General features: G+C 36.4%; 2 protein-coding genes across 6 annotated transcripts; both read left to right on the top strand.

Moving 5' to 3' along the window:
• Positions 1-3,489: 3,489 nt before the first annotated feature.
• On the top strand, positions 3,490-7,919 carry swi5 (SWI5 homologous recombination repair protein). 4 transcript variants are annotated; one of them, XM_079410713.1, is made up of 6 exons: positions 3,490-3,707; positions 3,788-3,842; positions 4,067-4,176; positions 5,470-5,564; positions 5,978-6,090; positions 6,285-7,777. In XM_079410713.1, exons 1-5 carry the CDS (start codon positions 3,631-3,633, stop codon positions 6,040-6,042), a joined length of 402 nt encoding a protein of 133 aa, XP_079266839.1. In that variant the 5' UTR covers positions 3,490-3,630; the 3' UTR covers positions 6,043-6,090; positions 6,285-7,777. The 4 variants fall into 4 exon arrangements, with proteins under 4 accessions (XP_079266839.1, XP_079266838.1, XP_079266837.1 ...); XM_079410712.1 differs by having other exon boundaries at positions 6,247-7,777; XM_079410711.1 differs by having other exon boundaries at positions 5,978-7,919.
• A 360-nt stretch (positions 7,920-8,279) lies between these two features.
• Positions 8,280-26,028, top strand: LOC306865821 (long-chain fatty acid transport protein 4-like). Of its 2 annotated transcripts, none has more exons than XM_079410649.1 (13): positions 8,280-8,315; positions 11,517-11,678; positions 15,278-15,672; positions 16,624-16,782; positions 17,483-17,552; positions 17,683-17,774; positions 18,038-18,147; positions 19,728-19,937; positions 20,230-20,356; positions 21,148-21,285; positions 21,376-21,540; positions 22,847-22,993; positions 24,325-26,022. In XM_079410649.1, coding segments are annotated over exons 1-13 (1,935 nt in total). In that variant the 5' UTR covers positions 8,280-8,313; the 3' UTR covers positions 24,483-26,022. The 2 variants fall into 2 exon arrangements, with proteins under 2 accessions (XP_079266775.1, XP_079266776.1); XM_079410650.1 differs by having other exon boundaries at positions 8,282-8,606; positions 24,325-26,028.
• Positions 26,029-26,902: the final 874 nt, after the last annotated feature.

The following is a 26,902-nucleotide window of genomic DNA, read 5'->3' as shown; positions in this document are numbered from 1 at the left end:
ATAGTGCAGGATGAGTCATGAATATAATTGATCCATTTTCTCAATAGTGAAAGATGACTGTGGTATGTGGGAAAAGTGGATTTTGTCAACCTTTAATTATAAAGTAGAATACTTAGTACACAATTGTTCTTATTTCATCTTTAACGTGTTTTATATTTGGGCAGTCTTTAGAAACAGTCATTAGACTAGTTTACATTTTTAAGGAATAGTTCACCTAAAAATAAAAATTAGTTGAAAATGTACTCACCCCTAGGCTATCCAAGATATAGATGAGTTTGTTTCTTCATAGGAGCAGATTTGGATAATCGTAGCATTACATGACTTGCTCATCAGTGGATCCTCTGCAGTGAATGGGTGCCGTCAGAATGAGAGTCCAAACATCTGATAAAAACATCACAATAATCCACAAGTAATCCACACCACTCCAGTCCATCAGTTAACATCTTCTGAAATAAAAAAGCTTCATGTTCGTAAAAAACAAATCTATCATCAAAGCTAAAATACGAGTGCTTTATGGATAATTTTGCTTTTGCAGTGAAAAAGACTTCTCATCTGAATCAGGAGAGAAATATGCACAGATCAAGCACTGTTTTTTTTCACTGGAGGAAGCGTTATGGGCTCATTTTAGCGTTATGGGCAACCATTTTCCCAGAAGCAATGGTTTAAAGTTTCTAACAGTGTTTTTATCAGCTGTTTTGACTCTCATTCTGAACTTTTTGGAGTTATTAAGTAAGTCAACTTATCTCTTTTTACAGTGTACAGAACCTTTTAAACAAATGCAGTCATTCTCTCTACATTAGCTTGCTTTTATTTCAGACACTATACCAATTAAATACCACCTCAGGCCAAGAGTGAATACAGCAAAAACAAGGCAGTATAATGGAAACAAGTCAAAACAGATATTACTATGATGATGGATGGACATTCGTTTCATTTAAATAGATATTAAAAGAATAATAAATCAAAAAACTAAAAGTTCTGTCTTCATTTATTTTACTCAACAGTAAGAGATTGAGTAAATTATCAAATTTCATTTTGCATGATCAGTTTTAACTAGATTAACCAACCAATCTTCTTTATAGTCAACCATTACTACCCTGGTAAAAAAAGTAATATATTTAAAATACATTTATTTCATACTAAGTATAGTTAAAAACTATGAACATATTTACTGACTTATCACTCGAGACTTATATAAAAATTATTATTGAACTTTATTTGGAGTACTACTTGTGCACAATGCACATTTCTTAATATTAAACCTAAAATGTGTTTTAATGTAACTGTTGATGAGGATTATGATTGTCTTTAAATGCAAGATATTTAAATTGAACCTGAAGTATACTTGCAATAGTTACACTTTAGCACAATCAGATATACTTCAGTATATCTTTAGTTGGATTCAACTCTACTTCCACACAATTAAAGCGCATTAATTACAAAATTAGTTGTTCCAAATTAGGCTTTATATACCAGTTTAGTATACTACAATAACAGGGTATTTTCATTAAGTACATAAATATGTAAATGCATTTGTAGCACACTTAGCATGAAATAAATGTATTTCAAATACATTTTAGTATAAAAATGCCTTTCCTGCTGGTCTAAGCTGGTCTTGTCAGCAGGTTTTTCTGCAGAAGCAAACAGATGCAATCATGCAAATAAAATGCATTATTTGTTTGGTGTGAGAAGTGAAGAGCCACCGCAGGCTTGTTGTTTAAATCTGAAGGAAGAGAGGAGGATTTTTCATCCTACCCACTCACTCACTCACTCTCCCCCAGCTCTTTGTATAGACAGAGAATAAATAAACATGGCTCAGGAGTGCCGGCCAAATGGACTAATTTGTCCTTTTACTTTTATTTATTTATTTAAAGCCTTCTTCATTTGACACTGCTCATTCAACCATAGGCAGACGGCTCCTGAAATGGCCATAAGCTCACAGGATTTTGAACAGATATTATAAAGATGTGTCCCGTGAACGCTGACTCAGTTTATCTCAAACAGCCGTGAGCAAGACAAATCTGCAGCACACGGTAAAGGTAAGTATTTTGCTTAGTTGCATAGGGTTACATCAGAAAACATACATCATACAAATTACATCATAAATTAGTATTGGGGAATTGTATACATATATATATATATATATATATAAACACTATTTTGTTTATACTGTATGTGTATGTATTTTCATATACATAATAAATAAACACAGTACACACACATATATTATGTAAACAAAAACTTTTATTTTGGATGCGATTCACAATCACAATCATTTGACAGCACTAATATATATATATATATACTTTTTTATATCATTAATAGAATTGCTTTCATTTGTACTCTTGTTTTAAATTGAAATTAGAAATTAGGCAGTAATTAAGTAATTTCTTATTAACCCAAACATTTTAGTTTCTGTGAGACTCACCTCAGTAGTGTGAAGTGATAAGGATTCACAGAGAGAGCCAAAATAACAGAATAAACCACACTTTTGTCTCCTTACTGTCACATAGGTCTTCATATCATCATCATAAACTTTAATAATTTGTTCTTCCATCATCTATGTGATGACTGACAATCTAAATATCTCACAGCGTTAGGCCCTCTATGTCATAAACGCATCCCTTCAGGCAAGCACTAGCCACAGATAAAGTGTGTGATGTGCTAGTTTTTCACACACTCCCCTCAGAAACTCTGAAACACTGGCAGAGGTGATCAATTTTAACAGCTTCCCCGATAACTACATTTAAACATCAGGGGACCTCTGGAGCACAAAGTAGATTTCCACCTCCTCGGTCCTCCCTCTAAAACTCAAGTCTTCTCACAGAAGTGTGTTGCAGCATTACATCGAGTCAAGATGCTCTGAAGACACTCAAAACAGTGATTTTATCCATTATTTGATCTCTTGTAGTTCTTTGTCTAAAGGTTACACTCTGTATTCCCTTCATCCATACTAAGATGCTGTCCTTCCACATTATACAGTTTGTTAATCAAATTAAAGGACATTTAATTGTGTGTAGTGATCTAGAAAGAGTAGGTGTCAATCTGGTTTTGCATACATTGTGAAATGCCGCCATCTAAAGACAAAATATGAAGCTGCTTTACGACTGCATTACTCATTTATCCTTTCTATAATGTTTATTGACTTGCTATATAATAAACCTATTTAGTTGTGTTTCAAATTTTAACATTCACAGTTTAATGTATATTACTGTATGCATATGAAAGTGCCCCAAAACCGTAAGAATTTTAGTCGTATTTTCATTTATTTGAATATTTTTGTGACACTCTATAACAATGAATCAAATTAGAGACCAAAATTATTTATTATAACGTAAATAATTAAAAAAATTGTGTAACATAGTTTAGACTCTTATTTATAGAAATAATATATATTTCCACACCGTACTGTGTGTACGTAAAATATGTAATGGTGTGCAGCGGAAGTGTTTCAATGGACCAATCAAAATGCTCATACCTCCACCAATCAGAGCGATTACGTATGATGACGCAACAAGGCGGGATTTTTTACAGGCTCGTTAAACGCTCAGAACTCGCGTAAATCAGACGTTCGCTCGTTAAAATCGTATCGTCTCCGCGCCTGAACGCTTAACGTGAATTTCGGAAGAAATGAGCGCGGAATCCGTTGTGGATGATGCGCACGTCAAAGTTACGCCACGGCAAAGGGGCGTGTCTTTACGGAGAAGGTAAACAAATATAGCAACTCTGCAAAAGTTCAATAGAAATCTGTTTAAAATGAATATCAACGTTTGTTTACTCCGTACAGACCGCCAGATTCCAGATGTAACGCCAGGAGCGTCAATTCAGGTTTTAAATCTCCAGTAAGTAACGTTCAAGTTTCTTTAAACTGAATCATATGTATTCAGAGGACTACTGTATTAATACTATGGGTGTCGTGATGCATAGACCTGTTACAAATCAGTATTCAGGAGAATTTGATAACTACAAAACACGCATGATATGTGTAGCATAACTGATAACAGGCATCAGATATGAGATTGTGGTTGATATGCATATGTGGTGAGCTGTCTGTGGTCTGTCACAGGTTCAGAAGCCAGGTATGGTGAGATCTCCAGTGTGCCCTGAGGAAGAAGTCCAAGAGCTCAAGAAAACACTTGATCGGCTGGATTCAGAGATCTCCTTGTTGGAAAAGGAGTAGGTAGTGAATGTGGGAAAAAGAGATCCAATATGCTGTTGTATGTTCATGGAATATTAGGTTCATAATTATTTGGGGAGATTCTAAAAAAATGTGCACTGCAGAAAAAATGTCATGTGGGAGATGGCAAGTGATTCCATCAGAGAAATAATTCACCCATACATTAAAATAGATTTAGCAACTTCACCACCCCTTTTGAGACTTTTTTTCAAAAGTTTAGGGACAAATATAGCAGCTTCTTGGACATACCTTACCTAAGTTCTCATCTTGCCCACTGATCTATTCATCTTTATATAGATCAGTGAATTTGCCATTGTGTCATCTAGTGACATTTAGCTACCAGTTTTAGCTACTTTCAGTTGAAAGCAGTTGGCAACACTGTATACTCACCCTCATGTCGTTCCAAACCTGCATGATGTTCTGAAGACCATCCTTCACTCTTTTCTATTTAGTGAAATTGAATTCAATGAAATGAAATAATGAAATCAGCACTGTTAAAGAATAACTTCTATATTGTTAGTAATATTTTACGAACACTTACTGGACTGAATCAACTTAGGTTTACTTGTTTATCCATACATAATTTTTTAGAAAAACCACGTTAAACTGTGATTATCAAATATGATCGATCAGTCTTTTAAGGAACTTTTATTTGTTCATTTCTCAAACATTGCATTGCATTATAAGTTTTGAAACTACAGAGATTTAATCATAAAACTAAGCATTTAAATATCATCTTACGAAGACATTATTGTGAGATAGAGTGCAGTCTGCTGTTTATATGCATTTTATGTAAGTTCTCATTGATTTACATTACAAGCTATCAGAATTTCAGCTCAATTTTTTGTCTATTTAAATATTAGCGACTAAAAATTTAATATTTTTGCACAGTTTGTGCCTCTGAATAAAATTTATGTTTTTTTTTCCTTTTTGAGAATGAGCAGCATATTCTCATACTATATGAGCCATAAATATAGTTCAATTTATTTGTGTATATATAAATTAATTTTGACACGCGCGCACACACACACACACACACACATACATATATATATATATATATATATATATATAGAGAGAGAGAGACTGTTGCATTTCAGAAATTTACATTTTTGTGACAATTATTTCATACATGAGGCTACAGTACTTAAAAATATCTAAAATGCATCTAAAATAATCTGGTCCTTTGTTGTTAATTACTTTGTTATACTAGCCAAAAAAAAGAAAGTGCTTCATTGTGATTTATTGTCAGATGAAACTGAGCTGGTGTTCCTCTGTTCTTGTGTTTGTAGAGGATTTGTTGTACAAGAGCTGGATCAACACATCGACCTGCTGCACGAATACAATGACATCAAAGACATCGGACAAACTCTGCTGGGCAGATTAGGTAAGACCTGATAGAACAATCTCATATTTAATAGTGAACGCATTAGTGATTTATGTTGGTCTGATACTCAACATATTTCACATTTCATACTGTTTTGACTGTTTTTCTCCTCTCCATAAACACTTGTGGCCTACACACATCTCCCATCCCACTCATATAAGTGGGTTACATGTAGCCTCTATACGCTTGGCATTTCTGTCTAGTGTCAGGATTATGATAATGGCATCCTCCGGTATTATCGCTGTATTCTGTAATATAAAGGACCCTTTCAGACTCCCAGCATGCTGAGTTTCTTGCCCGCTCTAGCCTTGCTGTGACTTCAGATGGTCTGAGGGCCAGAGGGGGTCTGTGCCACGTCATTCTCCCACATGTGATCATTGACAAAGACAACTGTCTCTCTGTGTCTCTCTCAGCCGGCCTGCGTGGAGTGACCACACGAGACTTGTACAGTCACTTTGGCCTCGAGTTGGACGACTGACTGAGCTTCTTTAGAGGAGATAGAGTAACTGGAAGGCATCTTAATACTGTTAGTGTTATATATTTGTATTTAGCAAATACACCAGGTTGTTTTCTTCATGCTGTTGTGGTGGATGAGTCAATTTGAGATGTTTCAGTAAAGTTAACATGCTTAAAGTAATAGTTCCAATAAAAATGATAATTTGCTAAATTTATTCACCCTCAGGACATCAAAGATCCAAGTTTGTTTCTTCATTGGAACAGATTTGGAGAAATGTAGCATTCCATCACTTGTTCACCAATGGATCCTCTGCAGTGAATGGGTGCCGTCAGAATGAGAGACCAAACAGCTGATACAAACATCACAATCCACACCACTCCAGTCCATCAGTGAATGTCTTGTGAAGTCAAAACCTGTATGTTTGTATGAAACAAATGTATCAGAAAGATGTTTTCACTTTCAAATGATGCATTGCTACATTTTTCTAAATCTGTTCCCATGAAGAAACAACGTCATCTATATCTTGGATGGCTTGAGGGTGAGTATTTTCAACAAATATTTGGGTGAACTACTCCTTTAACTCAGTCCATGATACATATAAACCTTCAAAGAAATGGAAAGGCTTCTGTCAACATTGTGAGAAGAATTGCCTCACAGTTTATCTCAGCTCCTCCGCTGCACACATTTTTCCTCACATTGTGTTTGTGCCAAAAACAAGGTGTTTTTCTTCATGAGAGACTGTATGAAAATCTGTCTACGCCCATAAACTTGTCATCCAAATCTGGTGACTTAAAGGAATAGTTCACCCAAAAATGACATTTCTGTCATCAGGTACTCACCTTCATGTTGTTTCAAAACCTGTGCGACTGACTTTCTTAGTGGAACCCAAAATGAGATGAGATGAAACTTTGAAGAATGTTCACACAACTCTTATTTAGACACTTACAGGCCATTTGCATTGCATAGCAAGGAGCAGCATGAACATGCTTCAAAACATCTTATTTTGTGTCCCACTAAAGAAAGTCAGTCTTAAAAGTTTGGAACAGTGTAAATAGTCATACAAATGTTCGTTTATGGGTGAACTATTCCTTCGAGCAAGTCCATGGCAAGTTGAGTTAACTATGCATTACTGTTGGTTTCCAATTTCAGTTTGTTACTCTAACTACAGAAAACAAACAAATGTATTTATTTCAAAGTTTATATGCCATGTTTGTGTGATTGCTCAAATGTCTTGTTACAAAAACTGATCCAACTGTGTTAAAGTTGAACTAAATACACTTTATGTAAGTTAAGATAGCGAATATTGGACTCTGTCTCAATATTTTTGGATAGCATAGATAAAAACCATCTGCTACACTGATAGCAAATTTGCCTTGTTAAACTGACAGTTGTAAAATGTTTCCAAACATGATATCTGAAGTGAAGTGGATATACGAAATTAAAACAAGAAATGTCTGTTTGCTTCTATTACTGTTCTCGGACATGCCAAAATATGATATATATAAGCCAGAAAATATTGTAATTTGTTATAAAAGAGCATGAACAGATTCGTTGAAAAGTAATTTGTTAGGCAAAGCATGTTTTCCCCAACCCATTTTATAAGGGATTGAAATAAGAGGCATTTGTGACGTCAGTCAAAAAGGTAAATTGTTTAAACGACAGGGCTGGTAATTTACATTTAGATGAAAGATTATTAGGATGGATTTTTTTTATGCATAGTAATTGGTACTGGTTGTGCACAACAAAACCATAAACTCATATTAAGAAAGAAAATATGGTCAAATTGATTTTGCATCTTTAATAATCCAGACATTTTTTCCAAAGAGAAAGTAAAGTTATATGAACCTATATGAACCGTGGTTTAACGCTTCCGGAAGACTGATTCTTGCATTTTATATAAAAAAATAAGTAAAATAATCATCCTTGACTCCTTCCATACAATTTCAATGCATTAATTTAAAGTAAAAAGCCCTGCCTATTAACACGTTTGAATTGCCATATACATTATATCATTTTAATGTACACAAACAGCTGTTTTTGCCTTTACAATGGCCAGCAGATGGGAGATATCTGACAATAGCCCTCCTCCATCATGCCTCATGGTCCTGCGGAGCTGCTTTGCGACTACCGGGTGGAAACCGTGATGACTCGCATGCTGGGCCACATTTCCTTGACAGGACTTTAAGCCCCGCCTTTCCTGGGCGAAACGGCCAGTAGGAGAACGCGATTGGTTCTAAGAGCTGTCAATCAATATGCGCACACAGCGCCGGCGAATAGAGAGGAGGCGGACTCATGTAAGAAAATTATAAGGTCATTGGTATTACCAGCGCTACGAGCCATCGTTACAATGAAGCGATACCAGATAAGAATTAAAAAAATGAAATAAACGGGGGTAAAGTCTACCAAAGACGCCGGGGTTGTTCGGTAAAAAGCAGGCGTGTGGCCGTTACACACCGGCGCGCGTGCATCAGCAGGTAAACGCGACGGAGGTTTCGCTTAAAGCCGATCAAGGTGGGATCGTACGGGACAGGTTCCCCTTCTGCCATAATACGCACGTTATTGTGACCTCGGAGACCGAAATCAAGGTATTTCCCGGAGCACACACCTACATTTCAAATATTTTAACCGTTGTTCATTTCCGGAATCTCCTGCATCATTAATCGTCATGATCGCAGCTGCCAGTTAAAGATGCATTTACCGATCTTTACAGTAGCATTAGCATACATTGTGTCTTGCTTATGTTGGGTAATGGATGCTGTACATATGGGACAGTTTAACTGATCCAAATCCAGATAAAGGGGATAGGATGCCAGATATCCGCACTGAGCGTTTCAATATAAAACACGGACAGCAAATAACGCAGCGCAACCGAGCCTGATGATGATATAACGTTACAGTTTACGCTTGCTCGTGTAAAGACGTTATAATGTATTGAGTGAATTCCTTATTGTAACAGTAGCGTGAACCTCAGTGTACTGCAGTGCTGTAGGGATGTCCGATTCGTGAACGACTCGTTCTTTTGAATCGGATCTTTTCAACCGAGTCAATAAACGGACTGAGCCATGCGTTGACGAATCGGTTCGAGCGGTTCTGGAATCAACAACTGACCGACTCCTTGAACTAGGGAACCTAAAACAGCAGGCATAAATACTACGGATAAAAGTATTTGAAATATTTACCACTTAAGCAACACACACACTATATAGAGAGTTATTTATAATATATACAAATACTTTCAATTTGGAGATGAAAATCTTAGTATTGCTTGCTATAAACGCAAGTTATATTTGTGTTCTAAGCACCGCGAGGCGTAATCATGTATATATATATATATATATATATATATATATATATATATATGGCGTAATGGCATAAAATAATCTCTGAAAAGGTGTTTTGAATCCGTTCTTTGAAATGAACTGTTCAAAAGAGCCGATTCGCGGAAATGAATCACTACAGTGCTGTATAGCAAATGTGCTCGCTCAGATTTCCAGGCTCTGCGGTAACCCTCGCCTGATGATGATGATGATGCTGGCTATTCTGCATCGCTTTAATATCCATCCGCACCCACAGCACGTCTATCATTATGTTTGAAGGATTGAACAGAGGGATTGAGGGATGCTGGTTGATTCTCTCCAGCATCCCTCGCTCAGGATCTGGATAGACAGACGCACATTGTAGGATTTCCCTGGTGCTGCGGAAACGTACGACGATGTGTAACCATAATTGCTGTCAGTCATAAGATTGAGTTTGTGTGAGATGGCGTATAACCTATAGGTACATCAGACCGGGGCTAGTTGTCACATGTACGCCAGTGAGTAGGCTATTTTACAGAGTAGGTTGATTAATAGAATTTCTAGACACACCTTGAAGTGTTGTCTACAAGATGCAGAGCAAATATATATATCATTCACAGATATACAGTTCATTTAACATACTTTGATTTACTAAAGTGTGTAAAATTAACTTGTTCTTACTATGTGGCATAAGCTGTCACAATGGGAAGCTTATTTAATGGCTTTTGAGCTAAATTTAAACAATTATAAAACACCAAAAACAGTTAATTAAACTAAATATTGACAAACACGATCAGAAAGCAGAAATTAACTGTCTAATTATTAAGCTGTCTGCATAATAATTCACAATTCATTTTATGTGACCTTGGACCACAAAACCAGTCATAATGATCAGTTTTCTTGAATTGAGATTTATACATCATCTGAAAGCTGAATAAATAAGCTTTCCGTTGATGTTTGTTAGGATAGGACAATATTTGGCCGAGATATAAAATCTGGAATCTGAGGGTGCCAAAAAATCTAAATATTGAGAAAATTGCCTTTAAAGTTGTCCAAATGAAGTTCTTAGCCATGCATATTACTAATCAAAAAGGAAGTTTTGATATATTTACAGTAGGAAATTTACAAAATATTTTAATGGAACATGATCTTTACTTAATATCCTAATGATTTTTGGCATAAAAGAAAAATGGATCATTTTGACCCATACAGTGTATTTTTGGCTATTGCTACAAATATACCCGTGCTACTTAAGACTGGTTTTGTGCTCCAGGGTCATATATAGATTAAATTCATACCAGAATGTATTTCAGAGTGTTTTGCAACCTGCTATATATTAACTGCTACAGCAATATTATACATAGAAAATTTTCACAAAAATTAAGATAATATGTGAACTAGATGTTTGAAACCAATATGGAAAACCCACATTTATGTTCTTTTGACTCAAAATCTTATAGTTACTGTGATAAAACCCTTGTGACAACTAGCCCCGGTCTTCCCTATATAGGTGCACTTAGGGATCATGTGATACTGCATCTGCTTTCAGATGAGCTGTTGGAAAGGATAGTACAGATCAAATAGCTCTGTTGCCTTCCGTCACTGACATTCAATCCACCCTAGTTACTTTACAGGTGTTTTTAATGCCAAAGAAGGCCTAGAAACGCTTCAATGCTTTCTAATATAAAGGAGCATTTTAATAATTAACATTTTAAGTTCTTGTCAATGTTTGATCATCTGTATCCATCTACAGTGCACATCAGAGATACAAAAGTAACCTCCGTTTGTATATCTAACGATAACCTTCATACGTATAATATATAAAAAAATAAAAGCAGCATTAAATATTTCAATTAAAAAAATAAAAGAAACACATTTTGAAATCTAAGTTACAGCGTCGTACTTTTCTCCCAGATGATAAAAGTACTCTGGACTGCTGTACCTTCAACAGCTATCTTGTCTTGATATGATTAAGAGACTTATCTTGTGTTAATCTCGGAATCTCTCAGAGTTTTGCATATCAGCCCTTATAATTATCAGGTTTATGATGATTATTTTATCACTTTTATCAATGAGCAACAACATTTTTCATATCACACAGGTCAAATGAAATGTAAATGCAATAATCCAGTGTTGAGAGAGGATGTTGAAGTTGTCAGGTGATGGTGTGTGAAGGATTGTGTTGTTTGTGTGTGTTAGGATGTTGCGGTTGGCGTGCTCCACGGCCCTTCTCTTCGTGCTCAGGCTGTTCGTCGGCCTGTCCTGGTTCCTGGTTCTGCCGTCCATTTTCATTTTCTTCCTGGGTTCTGGAGGATGGAATTCCTTACATGTGTTTTCAAAGACCATATACCGCGATTTGCAGTAAGTTTATTTGCTACAATATCCTTTTTAGTCTTTTTATACTTTATAGGGTTTATATAAATGTGTGTGACCCTGGAGCACAAAACCAGTCTGAAGTATCTGGGGTATATTTGTAGCAATAGCCAAAAATACATGGGTCAAAATTATTGATTTTTCTTTTATGCCAAAAGTCATTAGGATATTAAGTAAAGATCATGTTCTATGAAGATATTCTGTAAATTTCCTACCGTGAATATATCAAAACTTCATTTTTGATTAGTAATGTACATTGCTAAGAACTTCATTTGTACAACTTTAAAGGTGATTTTCTCAATATTTCGATTTTTTTGCACCCTCAGATTCCAGATTTTCAAATAGTTGTATCTCGGCCAAATATTGTCCTAACAAACCATACATCAATGGAAAGATTATTTATTCAGCTTTCAGATGAGGTATAAATCTCAATTTCGAAAAAATTGACACTTATGACTGATTTTGAGGTCCAGGGTCACGTGTGTGTGTATATATATATATATATATATATATATATCTACAGTAAAGTACATTTTTGAAGTCATCAAAACTATTAAAAAATACAGAAACACAGTAGTTCAGCAGGGACCAAAAATGTCAAATTAAAACAAATAAAAAATATCCTCTATTTTAGCTTTCCACCCTTTGTTTACATTCCAGCTCTGCAATTCCATAAATTCATTACAAGCTGGACACTTGGTTTTCCTTCACTATCTAGTCCCATCTCATTTATTAAAAATGCTGTAAAGAAATTTGCATGTAGGTCCTACATATTTTTGTCTACTATACATCAAAACACACAAATAATAATGTAATACCTGATGTAGCAGTTAATTAAGTTAAGTAAATGCATTAAAGTAAAATATAATTTTTTTAATTAATGCAATATTTAATTTTGCTTAGTAATGTATTAATTGACAGTCTTTATGCACTGATAAAGAATCTGATTTATGTCTGTAGATGTGGTTTTGTGACTAATGTTCATATTAACCTGGGGCATTTCAATCTGGCTGAACAGTTCCTCAGCGAACACAACCGCATATTCCTGTATTACGGGCTGAGTGTTTGTTAAGGGGAACAAGTGGTTGAAATGGCTTTCTGGGCTGTTCCTGGTAGGTTCAGCTGGTTTTTTCCTCAAAGAGAGTAGGTTTTGAAATGTGAATTGAGTAATCTGAAGCATGATTGCTAAGTGTCTTAAGACTTTGAGGAATTTGTTTTTTAATCAGAAGTGAACTTCTCTGTTTGCTGTTGCATAGCAAAAAGGCAAAACCTCATCTAACAATCAGTTTTGTCACTGGTGGAGGAGATTTACTCTCCAGGTCCTGGAGATGTGGGTTTATCATATCAGCGGCACAGATTACTCCGTAAGAGCCTGGATTGGAGGACTGAGGCTTTTAGGATAGCTGCTAATGGACGTAAGGACTCCTAAGGGTCAGGGATCAGTGCTTTTAGCAGAGTGACAGTGTTTGTGTTTGCTAGAACACCATGCTAACTACTTCCTGCCACTTACAGATTTGTTATTTGTCACTGAAGCAAGAAGTTGATGAGGCTAGAATCACCACCATTACCATTAAACAGATGATTATATATATTAAACCTACACAATGGTGTAAAGTACACCACCGGTCAAAAGTTTGGAATAATCAAGATTTCTTTACTTAAATAAAGGTCTCCTATGCTAACCAGGCTGCATTTATTTGATCAAAATACAGTAAAAACAGTAATAATGTGAAATATTATTACATTAAAAACAGTTTTCTCTTTGACTATATAATGTAATTTATTTCTGTGATCAAAGCTGAATTTTCAGCATCATTACTCCAGTCTTCAGTGTCACATGATCCTTCAGAAATCATTTTAATATGCTGATTTGCTGCTCAAGAAACATTTATTCTTATTATCTATGCTTATCATTATACATTTTCTACTGCATACATTTTGTAAACCCATCATATTTGCCCCCAACTTTTAAATGTTGATTTAAGATTGTAAGAATGTAAGATTTTTATTCAACAAGGACACAATAAATTGATAAAGTAGATACATTCATAATGTTACATTGATTTCTGTTTTAAATAAATGCTGTTTTTTAAAAACTTTCTATTCATCAAAGAATCATGAAAAAGTTTCCACAAAAATATTAAGCTTTAGTTTTCAACATTAATTATAATAACAACCATTATTAATAATTGAGCACCAATAATAATTAATAATGTCTGAGCAAATCAGCATATTAGGATGATTTATGAAGGATCACGTGACACTATGGACTGGAGTAATGATGCTGAAAATTCAGCTTTGCATAACAGAAATAAATGACACTTTACAGTATATTCAGATGGAAAAGTGTTATTTTAAATAGTAATAATATTTCACAATATTCCCAATATCCCAATAAAAGCATCAGAATTAGTCCAAACATTTGACCGGTAGAGTAATTATTTTAAAGCGGTCATATGACGTTGCTAAAAAGAACATTATTTTGTGTATTTGGTGTAATGCAATGTGTTTATGCGGTTTAAGGTAAAAAAAAATACATTATTTTCCACATACTGTACATTATTGTTGCTCCTCTATGCTCTGCCTTTCTGAAACGCGTCGATTTTTACAAAGCTCATCGTTCTTCGAAGCGAGGTGTGCTCTGATTGGCCAGCTATCCAGTGCGTTGTGATTGGCCGAATATCTCAAGCGTGAGACGGAAATGTTAAGCCCCTCATCGTATTGTTATGCCGTGGCCCGGTGCGATGACACAAAAGCAATAAAACCCATTATAAACGCGACATTTGTTGCATCCAGTGGGGACATAATTACTGATTATAATGACTGTCTTTTTACGCGTTGCGTTGCATCGCGCCGCATAAACATTGCAATGTCTGCATTTGTGATCAGAGAAACGACAAACAACAATCACTACTCTACACAGCTCACAACGCGCTTTTGTATTGTCAGTAGCAGAAACATACTTACAGGCTGAGCGTCAGAAGCATCAGACTGTCCTTGCAAAGTTGGAATTGCCCCACTTTATAGAAACAGCCTTTGTGCAAGCCAGTATTGTAAGCTACTCTTCCAGGTTCAGGAAATAGTCCTCCGTAAAATGCGCTGCACTCACTCTAATATTTGGGTTGAACTGTTCTGGAACAGTGTTGTAAATACAACTTAACCACTGATTTCTAGTTGTCTCCTCTTTTGGAAGCCCAAACAAAATACTTTCGCTTGCACAACGAAACATAGCGTCTCCAGGACATGGCGCCGGCGGCAGCAACAACACTACAGCGAGAATAATAGTTCTGCCTTCTTTCATTGCGTATACATTTGGGCAGTCCCACACCGTGACGTAGACGTGGGGGCGTGGCAGAGTCTTAACTTTTATAAAGAATATCTCCTTGGTTTTGAGACTTTAGTCTTTGCAACTTCAGGGATCTTATCTATGCACAAACAGCTTGTAACACTCCAAAGAGAAAGGAAAACTTGAAATCGCATCATATGACCCCTTTAAGTGAAACGTTTACTCAAAAGTTGTTTTAAAGAATTTGCCCAGAATAAGCCATCGTAATCATAATGTCATATCAAAATGTGTTCTTTTGCAGTGCAGCCAGTGTGTTGCTGAGGGTAAAACTGAACGTCAGAAAGAACCTCCGTGAGCGCAACACCGTTCCCAAACTTTTTGCCAAGTCTGTCAAGAAATACGGTGACAAGACAGCTCTGATTTTTGAAGGAACGGGCGCGAAATGGAGCTTCAAGGAGCTTGACGACTACTCCAACCGCGTGGCTAACCTTCTGCTTCAGAGGGGCTTCAAGGAGGGCGACGTGATTGCTCTGTTCATGGAGAACCGCTGTCAGTACGTGGGGCTTTGGCTGGGCATGGCAAAGATCGGAGTGGAGGCAGCTCTCATCAACTTCAACCTGAGACTGGAGGCTCTGGTGCACTGTGTCAACATCTCCAGCGCCAAAGCCGTGGTGTTCGGCAGTGAGCTGACAGATGGTGAGAAGAGACTCCACAGTTATCAGTGATGAGGAAACTACAATGAAACTGCAGCTTCCCAAGCTACACTTCTAAAGTAGTTCAACCACAGTCAAACCATGCTTTTGAAGAAGTATTTATCTATGCTACAAACTACTAACAAACCTCTCCTAACTATAGGCTGTTTACAGGGGAAATATATTTTTAAATGCTGTTTAACTCAATGTTTGTCAACTGCATAAACAAACAAATTCTCAAAAATCAAGCTTCCCTTACGAAAATTAACCATGGTTAAAAAAATCCATGGTTACTATAGTTAAACTATGTATATAGTTACACTAACCATAGTTTAAGCATGGTATTTGTAGTAAAACTGTGGTTATACAAATGGTAATCAATACACCAAAAAAACATGGTTACTACACTTTTACTGTAATAAAAGGGTCGGTCTACTTGAGAATGTGTAATAGAAGGGTAAATAGTGTGAGTTTTGATTTCATGTTGATTTTAGACAAGGATTTATTTTTTGATCTGTTGGCTCAATATAGTATCGGTTAAGGCAGCAGTTCAGAAGTGTTGCAATGACACTCTACAGAAAGCAAATAAGGAAGTGGCACTTGGACAAAGACGAGAGTGTGTACTCTAGAGAAATGAATGAATGAGTAGCGCAGAGTTCAGATTTATTATGGCCAGAGGTGACCGTGTGAAATAACCTCACTGCCCCAAAGAGGATTCATACCAGAGGTCACGAACGACAGCGAAATCCTAATGAAATCGAGTTTGCTAGTCGTCTCTTAAGTAATTGGAGACTGAATCATAAAGCATGCCATGTTGAGTCAGCTTCGTTTCTTATTGATTTCACATTTCCAGCTTTGCTTTCTCTGAGGAGACTTCTAGACTCATTTTGTCACATTATTTGTCTCTGTGATGGTGGTTACTTCATCTATTTCTCCCGCTCTTTCACTGTCTCAGCGATGTGTGAGGTGCACAGCTCCATGGGAAAGACTGTTAAGCTCCTCTGCTCTGGAGAATGGGACCCCAAACAGGTTCCTGAAGGGACGGAGCATCTCGAGCCACTTCTGGAGGCGACCTCTGCACACCAGCCCAGACAACCAGATCGCAGCTTCACAGGCAAGACAGACAGTTATAAACATTTAAAGCCCAAATACAAAAAATAAAATATATATCACTATGAACGCAGTCTTGTCTTGTATGACTATGTAATGAAATATTGTATTGCAATTATCCTTTTTTTTTAGCTTTCATTTTTTTTCTTTATGCTGAATGTCAATTATTATTATTATAACATTTTTAAAAATACATTCAAACATGTTTCAGAGAATTTTGAAAATTTGGCATTGAATTCAGTCCTGAATATTCCCATTAAGGGTTATTATAGTTAACTAATATCAAAACCTTAAAAAAAAAAAAACTTTTGTTACCTGACATAAAATAAAATTTAACATAAAAATAAAAAAAAGCTAGTTGCCAAGGCAGTATTTCTCATTTTCATTTAGTTTAACTTGATTTGCAAACGTAGTTCAATCTAAAATTTAAATAAAAATTCTAGAGAAATATTTCTAAAACTAAAAAAAATAAAGTTACTAAAACTTTAATTCAACTTCAAATGAAATAAAATCTAAAAATAAAAACAAATGTTTTATTATTCATAGACGGAGAGAGGCAGTAAGGCAACAATAAAATATGAATAAAAATTATAATAGTAACTCAATAACACTAAAATAATCCTTTTTTTATGTAACTTTTAAAAAGACCTTTAAAGCATGTTAAAAATCACATTAGTTTGATTTTTCTTCTTCTTTGCCTCTAGATCGCCTCTTTTACATTTACACGTCGGGAACCACTGGAATGCCAAAAGCTGCTATTGTTGTTCACAGTCGGTAAGTGTTTGACAATGTTAATTTCTCCATTTCTCACTGTCTTTCCTTCCCTGCTTTCTCCTTAATTTTTCTCTCTCAATGAATCAAGTTCCCGGTTTTTCACCCTGTCTTTCCTGCGTTCCTCCCTCAGGTATTACCGCATGGCTGCCTTGGTGTACTATGGTTTCAGAATGAAGTCTGAGGATGTGCTTTATGACTGTTTGCCACTTTACCACTCAGCCGGTACATCACTGAACACAAGCTCTCTACACCTTCTTCATATGTGCATTTCCTGTCACAGAGTTTGGTTCAGGCTACTTCCTGTGACAGTTTTGTGATTTTGTTTTGATGGATGTCTATATAAGGTCGTTTGACTTGTCCAGTGCTCTTTTAAGAAAAACAGCTTAGTTTGTTTTATTATTTAAGCATATGTTGGCGTGTGTGAGTCTTTAATCTTTAAGAAAGCGGTAGGTTTGTTCTGAGGCCAGTGCTGTTCTCTCTGGCAGGTAACATAGTGGGAGTTGGACAGTGTCTGATCCATGGAATGACTGTAGTGATCAGGAAGAAGTTCAGCGCATCAAAGTTCTGGGATGACTGTATCAAATACAACTGCACAGTGAGTAATGGAATATACAAGAATTAATTTTGCTTGAATAGTTCTTCAGTTTCTGATGGGTGAATATTAAAAAAGACATTTATAATTCTATAAAAGATGCTGGTGTTTTGAACTTTCTATTCATCAAAGAATCTTGAAAATATGCATCACGATTTCCCCCAAAATATAAAGCACAACTCTTTAACATTGATAATAATCCGAAATGTTTCGTGAGCAGCATATTAGAATGATTTCTGAAGGATCATGTGACACTGAAGACTGGAGTAATGATGCAGAAAATTCAGCTTTAGCATCACAGGAATTAATTACATTTAAAATATTCAAATAGAAATTTTAAATTGCAATATTTAACAATATTACTGTTTTACTGAATTCGTATCAAGTAAATGCAGCCTTAGCAAGCATACAACAAAAAAACACAATAAAAGAGTATGTAGAAAAAATGCATAGATTATACACATTATTGTTCAAAAGTTTCAAGTCGATATGATTTTTACATTTTATTTATTTTCTTAAAGTGCTCTTATTCTTACTGAAGCTGCATTTACTTGATACAAATTTGATAAAACAGTAATATTGTTAAATATTACAATTTAAATGTTCTATTTGAATATTTTTAAAATGTAATTTATTCCTACAATCAGTGGTGGACAAAGTACACAGATCAAGTACTTGAGTAAAAGTACAGATACATATAATAAAATATTACTCCAGTACAAGTAAAAGTGCTGCTTTTTCAATTTTACTCGAGTGAAAGTACAAAAGTACTCAATTTTTGTATGTACTTAAGTAAAAAAAGTACTGATAGGTAGATTTATTTTGCAATTTTATATAGACTACTTTATTTAATTTTATATTAGCACATATTTTTTATAATCACACAGCCCAAAATACCTGGAATTTTCCCAAAATAACGACTGTATGGAGTCAAGATATATATTTGTTGTTGATATGCTGACGAGAGTGATGTAGTAGTTCACTGTGAAGCTTTACACTGAGATGTACCTGAGAGAAAACAGATTTGACCATCTCATTTTCACCAGTAAGTTTTAAAACTTGTTGTTTTGTAGAACGTCACAGTTATATATGACATGAGAATTAGATCTGAAGTTAGGAAGAACATTTTAAGGAAATATTTTCATAATGATTTTGTTTTCTCAAACCTTGTCTGTGGTGTTAAAACACCCCTGGCCAAATGCCCCCAGAGGGCATCACTTCCCACTCTGATAATTACTGTGTTCTGAACATCACATCCTTAGAAGTCTACCAGCATTTTTGTCATATAGTTTTGATCATACTCATGAGTCATAACATAAGTTGTTGATGTGAAATCCACCTACTGACATGGTCTTTCAAGCCTAAATAGAGCAGATGATTAAAATCATAACAATTTTGCATAATTTGTTATGGCAAACAATAGTCAATATATTGTGCATTCAGTAAATATCCCCAGGACTTTCAGGCCTCTGCTTTAATGTTATAGTTGTGTGATTGCAAAATATGTTATTAATATTAATGTTCTGCATGGAAATGGAGCTTAAAGGGAGTTTTGAAAACTGATATTTGATTGTATGTCTCAGATCGTGCAGTACATTGGCGAGATCTGCCGATATTTGCTGAATCAGCCGAAGAAGGCCACGGAGCACCAACACAAGGTCCGCATGGCCCTCGGTAACGGCCTTCGTCAGTCCATCTGGGAGGAATTCACCACCCGCTTCAACGTCCCACAGATCGCAGAGTTCTACGGCGCCACCGAGTGCAACTGTAGCTTGGGCAACTTCGATAACAAGGTCTGCCCTGACAAAAGCACACTTTAGATGGAGTGTCTGTAAACAGCCTTTATGAGTAACACAGTTTTAAACCTCTACAATAGTGGATAAGGCATATGGAAAAGGATACATGCGCAGCAATTTGCTTTGTGTATTACCATATTTTATGAGGCCATTTACAAGATGTTCAGTAATCAAGCACAGGTGGTTATGGGCTATATTTAAATAGAAATGCTGTGACTGGTTTAATTTGCTCGGTAGTATTTAGTTTTGAAGAGTGGAAGATGGTTGTAACATGTTGTTTTGACTGCAGATGGGTGCCTGTGGATTCAATAGCCGGATCCTGCCCTTCTTTTACCCCATCCGCTTGGTCAAGGTGGACGAGGAGACCATGGAGCTCATCAGAGGACCTGATGGAGTCTGTATCCCGTGTGGTCCAGGTACAGTACTCTCCCACACTCATGCCATGTACAAAGGCTTGAATTGATGAATAACTCGTATAAGGAGTGGGCAATGTGATGTTGTTGTGTTACGTGGTCACGAAAACACATGTTTTTAAGCATTGTGGTTTAAAAACAAATGATTTTAAGCCACTAAATGCAATCAACAGGAAAAGAGAAATAATTTAGCTATATGTGCGCACTGTCTGAGAGCCTGTTTCTGAGCGCTGTCAGAGAGGTGCACTTGCGTGAAGATGGTGCTCACAGAGTTCAGGAGTATTGAGTTAGTTTTGCCGCTTTATAGGCCTTGAATGGTTAAATACACACACTTGTATGTGTCAAAATGCCCGTCTTTGCAAGTATCCTCGTAAACCCAATAATTTAGGTATTTAGTGAAAGAAAACGCGTGTGGTAGATTGGCAGCTCTTAAAGTGACAGCAGTCTAATATTCCTGCTGTCTGTCATTCATATTAAACAACAAAAGAGAAAAATCTCTCAATGCTCTTGACTAGATCACTTTCGTAAATTTAATTAGAAATATATATTTCATTTATACAGTAAAGAATATGCAGTGTTTTATACATGTGATTATTTTATACAATGTATGCATTTCTTATTTGTTCCACTGTAGTTTTTTGTCCTATTGCTTGTAATTAGTTACTCATTCTTATTTAATCGTTGTCTGTTTACTTGTCTTCAGTGAGCTTGGGTTTTTAACATTAAGTACATATATAATTTACACTACAGAAAGTGTAAAACTGTAATTTAAAATCCATTTCCTTATTTCTCAGGAGAACCTGGTCAGTTGGTTGGCCGAATTATTCAAAACGATCCTCTCAGACGATTTGACGGCTACGTCAATCAATCGGCCACTAATAAGAAGGTCGCTCACGATGTCTTCAAAAAAGGAGATAGTGCCTATCTCTCAGGTATCGTATTTTAAAATGCTCTACACAACCGCACACTTCCTTCCATACGCTCAGCTAGATAATAGCAGTTGTTGGCTGCTCCTCTCTCAGGGGACGTGCTGGTGATGGACGACTACGGCTACATGTATTTCAAAGACCGTACAGGAGACACGTTCCGCTGGAAAGGAGAGAACGTCTCCACCACTGAGGTGGAGGGAACGCTGAGCCGCCTGCTGGACATGAAAGATGTGGTGGTGTATGGAGTGGAGGTGCCAGGTAATCTCACATTTCTCATCTTTTCGGTTTGTCCTTCTGGTAACACTGTAGTATAGGGAACAATTCTCACTATTAACTAGTTGCTTATTTGCATGTCTATTATTAACATAATGGCTGTTTATTAATACTTAAAAAGCACACATTCTTCATGATCATATTCTACATCCCTATACCTAAACTTAACAACTACCTTACTAACTATTAATAAGCAGCAAATTAGCTTAGCTTTTGGTTTGTTAATAGCGAGAATTAACTCGCTTAAAATAAAGTGTGACCGTCCTTCTCTATATTTATTTTCCCACCAATCACATTTCATCCCAATCTCATCAGGGACTATATTTTCAAGTGGAAGGAAAATAAACCTCTGCAGTGGTTTTGTGCTGAATTTGGCAATTATCTTGCTTATTACATGGTTAATTGCCAAACAAAATTGCACACAATACGATCTAAGATTCAAGTTGATATTGTGACAGTAGAGGGCACAGAGTTTATTTTTGTTTTTTTTGGTGGTAAACTGTTCCTTTAAGTGTTCTGACTGTCATGAAGTATTATCATGAATCATCGGGTGCCCAGCCAGAATAATTAATTTAAGCTAACTGCAGCAGCTCCTGAAGGATTCTGGGAATGCACAGCCAAACAAAGTCTTCTCTTGGCCTGGCTCCGGTTTTGCTTACACTAGATCTATAAAGGAATAGCAGAAGAGTGCTGAATATAGCTCGGTACATTTGAGACTGCCGGCTGAAAAATGCGCACTCACCTTCAGAACAATGTGATCAGCAGATCTAGAGTTGTGGGTCTGTAACATATAGATGTGTATGTGTGTACATCATTCGCTGATAAGCATCGAAATGTTTTAAGGGTCTACATGCAAATCGATAAACAGACCATGCAAGAAAACTGTTTACGTGAGATTTTGAAATCATTAGGGTTTTCTATAGCCTTGGCGTTAGCATAAACATAAATAGACAACAGTAGATGGCATCAAAGAGAAAACGAACAGAAGAGGATTTTACTCAAATGGCTGCCATAGCGCCTCTTGTGGCAATGCTGAGAATGCAATGTGTAGCTAGAAGCGGCACAGCAAAACACAACAACTTTTTCTTTGGAGTAGCAGTGCAGTAATTTAAAACATCACTGTTTCTCATCCTGTCTGCAGTAGTTCATAGATCTCTGTCCTTGGAGAAGTGACATATGACCTGGAGAGGCAATGATCTCCTTAGTCAGTTTATTTTAATTCATGGTGTCTCTTTATGCTTATAGGCTTGGCGGTTGCCGTTGTGTGATGCATGTGGATGTTTTCCCTCAGGTGCTGAAGGCAAGGCAGGGATGGCAGCCATAGCAGACCCGGAGCACACCACAGACCTGGTGAGGTTTAGCCAGGACCTGGAGAAGGCCTTGCCGCCCTATGCCCGGCCTGTCTTTCTGCGCTTCTTACCAGAAGTGAACAAAACAGGTGAGATATTGCACACTTAACTCAGTCACAGTAACAATCCCATCCTGTTTTAGAACGGAGCCCAAAATGTAAATGTTCAGAGTTCTTCTAGGCTTAATCATGATATTAATTTGCCAGTAACTTATTGCCATTTTCCATTCCACCCTTAAATGATGCAACACGTCATTGCTGCCGTATCTAAAGCATTGTTCCTGTAAAAGGATTTAAAGAGCTGTTTCTCAGCCATTTTCAAGACACCACTAAATATAATGAGGGTTCACGCAGGTCCTTAAAGTTTTAACATGTAAATATTTTAATATATTTTAGGAGGTCTTAAAAAAACGGATTCATGATACAATATGGCGTAATGTGGTTATTAAACTTCAAAAGTCTGTTATTTAATTGAATAAATGTGAGCACTGCAAGTTTCAAAGTAAAAACAAGCTCAAATGTTTCAGAGCAGTGAATACCACAAATTTATTCCAAGCGATTGTTTATTGGGCTACTATGGATGAATTATAACAATGTTTAGTTATGGCCTTTATATTGTCATATGTTACAGATGGTTGTAAGAGTGCAGATTTTGTCTGATCTTTTTGAATGATCAGCTGGAAGAAGCAAAGCATAGACATTTTAATTTAAAAGACCTGTGTATTTCTGCCATATTTACCATTAAAAGTTGCTGCATTTTTTTCTAGATATTATTGGTATTATTCTTAAACAATAAGATGTATCTGGCATTTAATTCCATCTTGTCAGAAAGGAAAGATTAAGAACATTTTCTATATATACATTTTATTAGTAGCAACACTCTTGTTTATTGCCTTTCTTTAAACATATTTTTCAGCAAAATCCAATTTTAGCCAATTCTAATTCGTATGTATTGATATATTAGTGCATAGAATTAAGTAAAATATTCTGTTTTATTTTGAGGTTGTATAGGTTTGATCTACATACAGTATTAATTTTATTTCTGCATATCTTGTATTTTCATTTCTAAACTGCTGCAGATACCTATCAAAATCCAAAGAATGAACGTTTTGTATTGTACTGTGCTGTAGCTTATTTATGGACCCTTTAAATTGACATGAGACAGTGCATATAAGTTATATTGCACCATCTGCTCATTTTGGGGCAGCCTTTCTCTGACATGTTCAGGGTTGTTGGATTAAATTTGACAATTGGGGAAGATATACAGTCTAAGGCTTTAACAAAATCTGAAGTTTGGAAAAAGAATCACTGAAATCACTGAATTAATTATTTTTATATGCACCGGTGAACTACAGATAATTGAGCCAAAAGAATGTACAGTACACCAATGCGTAGCATAAAGTTTTTTTTTTTTCTTTCAGGGACTTTCAAATTCCAGAAGACAGACATGCGACGGGAGGGATTCGACCCCAACGTCGTCTCTGATAAACTCTACTTCCTGGACTGCACTAAGGGACAGTACGTGGAGCTGAATGTAGAGCTCTATCGCAGCATCGTCTCAGGAAAGCAGAAATTATGAGACTACTACCAACCTCCACCCATTCCCTCATCACCCCGCTTTCAGCAGCCCTCAAACCCTACCCCCTCGTCACGCCGCCCTTCATTACCTCAGCAAACACAGTGAGGGGCACAGGAATGCATTCTGGTCGTGTATTCAAATCCCCGTTGATTCATTCTCACAGCCCACCTCTCTTATGACCGAGACGGGACTGAGGCGGCATTCAGCCAGACGGCCATCTTGAAAAAAAAAAAAAAAATGAAGCAATTTAGCAAACAAGAATACAAAAAAATAAACATCAAGGAAAGGCACAAGGACCAAACACAGGTCTGTCAAATGGTAAAGCTTTCCCTTTGCCTCAGCTGCACAATGCTCGCCTGGCTACAGGATTCGAGACTGAAACATGTTCATTTTAACGGGTTTGACAAGCGACTGAATGCGCCCTCAAGCCCAGACCAAAACCACGAGGATCGACGTGCAATACAAACACAGCACTGGCTGTGCACTTGCCAGCTGCCATGACTTGAACAATGCTGTTTATTTAACATGCACCAAATATATTTAAGTTGTAGAATAGCTCATCATCTATATACAAGTCATGCTGCGTTGAAGACGTCCATGATTGCACTGCTACTGTGTCCATTGTACTTCTCCAGACGTTTAGTATGCAGCATCAGCATGGAAGCAGATTTTAACGATCAGCCCGGTGCGACATTGTGCAGACTGGGCTTCATGGGTTTGCTTAGTTTTGCTAGACGTGAAGACCGTTAAGTTCCCAACAAGGAATCTCTACAGGACACTATAGCAGAGTTTGCATGGAGGCGAATGAAAGTAGTGTAATTCTCTGGTGCTAAAGAACAAACATCCTATCTGTCTGCATAGTGGCGCCAGACCTAAGAGAGCGGCAGTGGAGGAGAAGGAAGGGAAAGCGATATAGGCTATTTGTCATCAGAGTTCTAGTTTTTCTTTCAGCAGCATGAATGATTGACGCAAACAGAGCACTGTGCCTTACTGTCATCAGTGTTATTGCCCTCGTCCTGCATCATTACACTAACTGACCCTAGACGTCTCTTCCATGTCTCTTAGACAGCTAGCTTATTTTCTAGACCTTGCTTGTACGCCCTTCCCATCATGCAAAGTGTCCAGCACTACATCTATGGGCATCCTTTCTGTTCCACATGTATTTAGCTTGATCTCCTTTTGCGAACCTTCCTGTTCTCCGTCGTCCACTGACAGCTCAATATAATAGTATTTAAGTGTGCACGTGTGACGAGATGATTTTGTGTGACAGCACTTGAATTTCTCCAAGTCACTGTTTTGGCCACTATATATTACCGTACAGCACAGATGTGGGAAAACAGAAAACTGTTTTGACCTTATTTGGGTGAATCTCTCCAGAAACACATTATAAAAATATATAGCCTAGAAAATAACGAACCCTATTTTACGTTGTTTTGCCATTTGTTTTCATTAAAAATAATGCCCCCCCCCCAAATTTATCTCATTCTCATTACCGTAGTGACAAAAGTCTAATTCACTTTGCCGTACTTTGTATTCTTTTTACCATAACAACAAAAAATAAAATCTCATTCTCATTACCGTAATGACAAAAAAAAAACGACTTTACATTATCATAATAAGAAAAATCTAATTCTCTGTAGCATAATGGAAAAAAACTCATTTTCATTACCATAATGATAATAAAATTCTCATTACTGTAATGACAATAACATCTCATTTTCACTACTGTAATAACCAATTTAATTTGCATTACTATAAGGCCAATAAATTCTTCATTCTCATTACTGTAATGACAATAAAATCTCATTTTCATTTCCATAACAATGACAAAAAAAAATTCTGTTCTCATTACCATAATGACAAACAAAATTCTCGTTCTCATTGCAATAAGTCTTTTTATTCATTAGAATTAGCATAAATTAAATTCAGTAAAACAATAAAAAAAGGAATTAATTTATTCATTCAAAATGTATACGTTTTTTTTTTTTTTTTTTTTTCATTTGGGATGAAGTGAGATTTTCTCCAATAGCTGTACATGGGATTTAGACTTTAATTGATACTTAAAGCCAAGGGTGCAGTAGTGATGTCATTGGTTAGTCAGCCAATCGGATGCAGTTGTCTCCATCAATACCTGTTCCTGTTTTTATTTTGTTGTTTGACCTTTCCTTTATCACTTGCATTTCTTTTGTAATTCTGTAAAAGAATGATGTGTAATGATTTTTTGTGGGTTGAGCTTTATTTCTCTGTTAATCTGTTTTTTTTTTTTTTGTTCTGGGTGTGTGAAAGAGAGGGAAAGCACATCTTATGTGCTGAGTTATATGTTAGACACAATATGACGTCTGGAATCTGCTCTACAGACACTTCTTTCTCTCGGGATAGTGTGTGTTAAGAGTTGGGTCCAATGACAGCAAGAATCCTCT

This window comes from Barbus barbus (assembly GCF_936440315.1).
Source record: "Barbus barbus genome assembly, chromosome: 47".
NCBI lineage: Eukaryota > Metazoa > Chordata > Actinopteri > Cypriniformes > Cyprinidae > Barbus > Barbus barbus.
Note: the sequence above shows the minus strand (reverse complement) of the source record. Positions and strands in the feature narration are given on the sequence as shown.